At 52.4% G+C, this 2,424-nt stretch overlaps 1 protein-coding gene across 1 annotated transcript; it reads left to right on the forward strand.

Annotated features, from left to right (window-relative positions):
• The first annotated feature begins 883 nt into the window (after positions 1-883).
• LOC123097869 (histone H2A) lies at positions 884-1,560 on the forward strand. Its single transcript, XM_044519718.1, has one exon. The coding sequence runs from the start codon at positions 967-969 to the stop codon at positions 1,435-1,437; it is 471 nt and encodes a 156-aa protein (XP_044375653.1). The 5' UTR covers positions 884-966; the 3' UTR covers positions 1,438-1,560.
• Positions 1,561-2,424: the final 864 nt, after the last annotated feature.

Below are 2,424 nucleotides of genomic sequence, written 5' to 3' on the forward strand. Positions count from 1 at the left end.
GACAGAGTTACAGGTGACAAACAGTTAGAAGCCTACAATACCGTTTCATTTGTCCAAGAGCATAGCAGCCGTCGATTCACGATCCTACGGCGCCAGTGAACTTACCGCTTCGCGCTAAAGTGACTCACTCCCAGCCGTTGATCTCAAGATGTGCGGCTCATGCCGTTGTAACGTCTCTTTTGAACTTTACCCCAGAGCTATGTAACTGAACCTGTCGCTATCTTGCTTTTCACCTGCTCGACCCCTTTTTAAGCTCTCCTCCGGCTTGTGGAGAGGGCATTCTGGATGATTCTGGGCTTGGCCCTTTAAGCCGCCGTGTTCCAGCTGGCGAACCCTAAATTTCGTGGCTCAGATCCACCAGCAATCCACTCCAAATTCGTCCTCAAATTAGCTTGTGTTTACTCCGTTTTCTGCAAAGTTCGACATATCGTAGCTAGACCCTGTCAGGCGGGTTGTTGGAGATGCTCTTAGGACTTGTCCAAGGGAAAATCCTCTTGTACTGCTTTTACCATATTATACATGGATCTATCAGTTTCCCTAATCCAGTAAGTTTCCATCTAACAGTGTCATTTTCATCAGTCATCTCGACATCTTTACAAACATTGTGTAAAGTGACCCGAAAAAAAAAACATTGTGTAAACTGACCCAACTCTCCAACAAAGGCCCCTCAAATTTCGTCGGAATTTAATACTAGTACTATTCCAATCTTATCACTATCACTTTCTCCTCCTGTCATTCACCGATCCGAGACGCCCAGGGTATTTTGGCCATCACGGCCGTCCATTCCCCTCCGGATCCAACCGTCCGATGCGCGCGCACGCGGATCGACGGGCCCACCACCGTCTCCTCGCCCCGTTTAAATACTCTGCCTCCTCTGCCCCATTCTCACCAACTCACCCCGCAATCCACCATCACCAAATCTCTCTGCCCCTCTCCAGCTTTTCTTCAAAAGCCCCGTCGTTAGCAATGGATGTCTCAGGCGCTGCAGCCAAGGGCAAGAAGGGCGCGGCCGGGCGCAAGGCCGGCGGCCCCAGGAAGAAGTCGGTGACGCGGTCCGTCAAGGCCGGGCTGCAGTTCCCCGTCGGCCGCATCGGGCGCTACCTCAAGAAGGGCCGCTACGCCCCGCGCGTGGGCACCGGCGCCCCCGTCTACCTCGCCGCCGTCCTAGAGTACCTCGCCGCCGAGCTGCTGGAGCTCGCCGGGAACGCCGCCAAGGACAACAAGAAGAGCCGCATCATCCCGCGGCACCTGCTGCTCGCCGTCCGGAACGACGAGGAGCTCGGAAAGCTGCTGGCCGGCGTCACCATCGCGCACGGCGGTGTGATCCCCAAGATCAACCCGGTGCTGCTCCCCAAGAAGACGGCGGAGAAGGAGGGCAAGGAGCCCAAGTCTCCCAAGAAGGCCGCCAAGTCCCCCAAGAAGGCCACCAAGGCTTAGAAACACGCATATGTTGCTGTAGGCTGTTTAATGCTTCGTAACTGTGGTCGTTGTTCTGCTAATGGTGTCGATGTAATCTTTGTTGCTAAGAGAAATGTCAGAAATCTCTCTGATTTGCCTAAATTCTTTGCTCTGTCGGCTGTTCTTGTTTCCCAGTGTTCGATTCTGACATTCCCTTAACAGCAATGCCCACCAGGTGCTCGATCTCCGTTAGACAGCGCCGGAGATGAGATGGAAGGGAAGTTTGCCCGATAGCACTGCGTGCTAGCTGCTGGCTACGGCTGTCACTTCGGCGATCCCTTCCGTGCCTACAAATCCCCACACGGTAATACTCCGGCAACTCCATCCACCGCCATGGCGTCCGGCGCTACCGTGTCTGTACAAATTGCCCGCGGCTGAATCTTCTGTGCACCTGACTTGCTAGACGGAATGCTTGACAAGAGCTGTGGCGTCGAAACAACACCACTTGGCCGCTGTCAGCTTCTCGGCCCCAACATTGTTGCTAGAGTGCTACAGGCCCGGGCAACATGTTCGTGGCGATGCTGCTCGGCTCGACGGCCTTGCCGTTGACTGATTGAATCATGGTCTTACATGGTGAGTGCGCTGTGGCCTCTGCAAAGTTTTTCCAGAGTAGTTGTCCCATGCAGTTGCCTTTATCCAGAGAGCTTAATCGCCCAGTTGCTCTATCTCTGGCAGTGGGCAAATTTTTCTTTGAGTTAATTACACCTGTAGTACAAGAACTTGCAGCGAACATACAAAAACTAAAAAACCCAGAAAAATGGTACAATAACTTATCTAACAACACAATTTGATACAATTTCCGTTAATCCTAATGGTGTGGGTCTCACTTGTCAGTCAGACAGGGAAATAAAAGCAACGAAAAATAGCGTGCTCTGCCGTGATTCAAACCTCGGACACAATCTTAGAAGTCTAGGCGCTTGACGACTGTACCATTCTATTTTTTTTGCCAATGTAGAGGCAGATTTG

The sequence above is a fragment of the Triticum aestivum genome, chromosome 4D (assembly GCF_018294505.1).
Source record: "Triticum aestivum cultivar Chinese Spring chromosome 4D, IWGSC CS RefSeq v2.1, whole genome shotgun sequence".
Taxonomy (NCBI): domain Eukaryota; kingdom Viridiplantae; phylum Streptophyta; class Magnoliopsida; order Poales; family Poaceae; genus Triticum; species Triticum aestivum.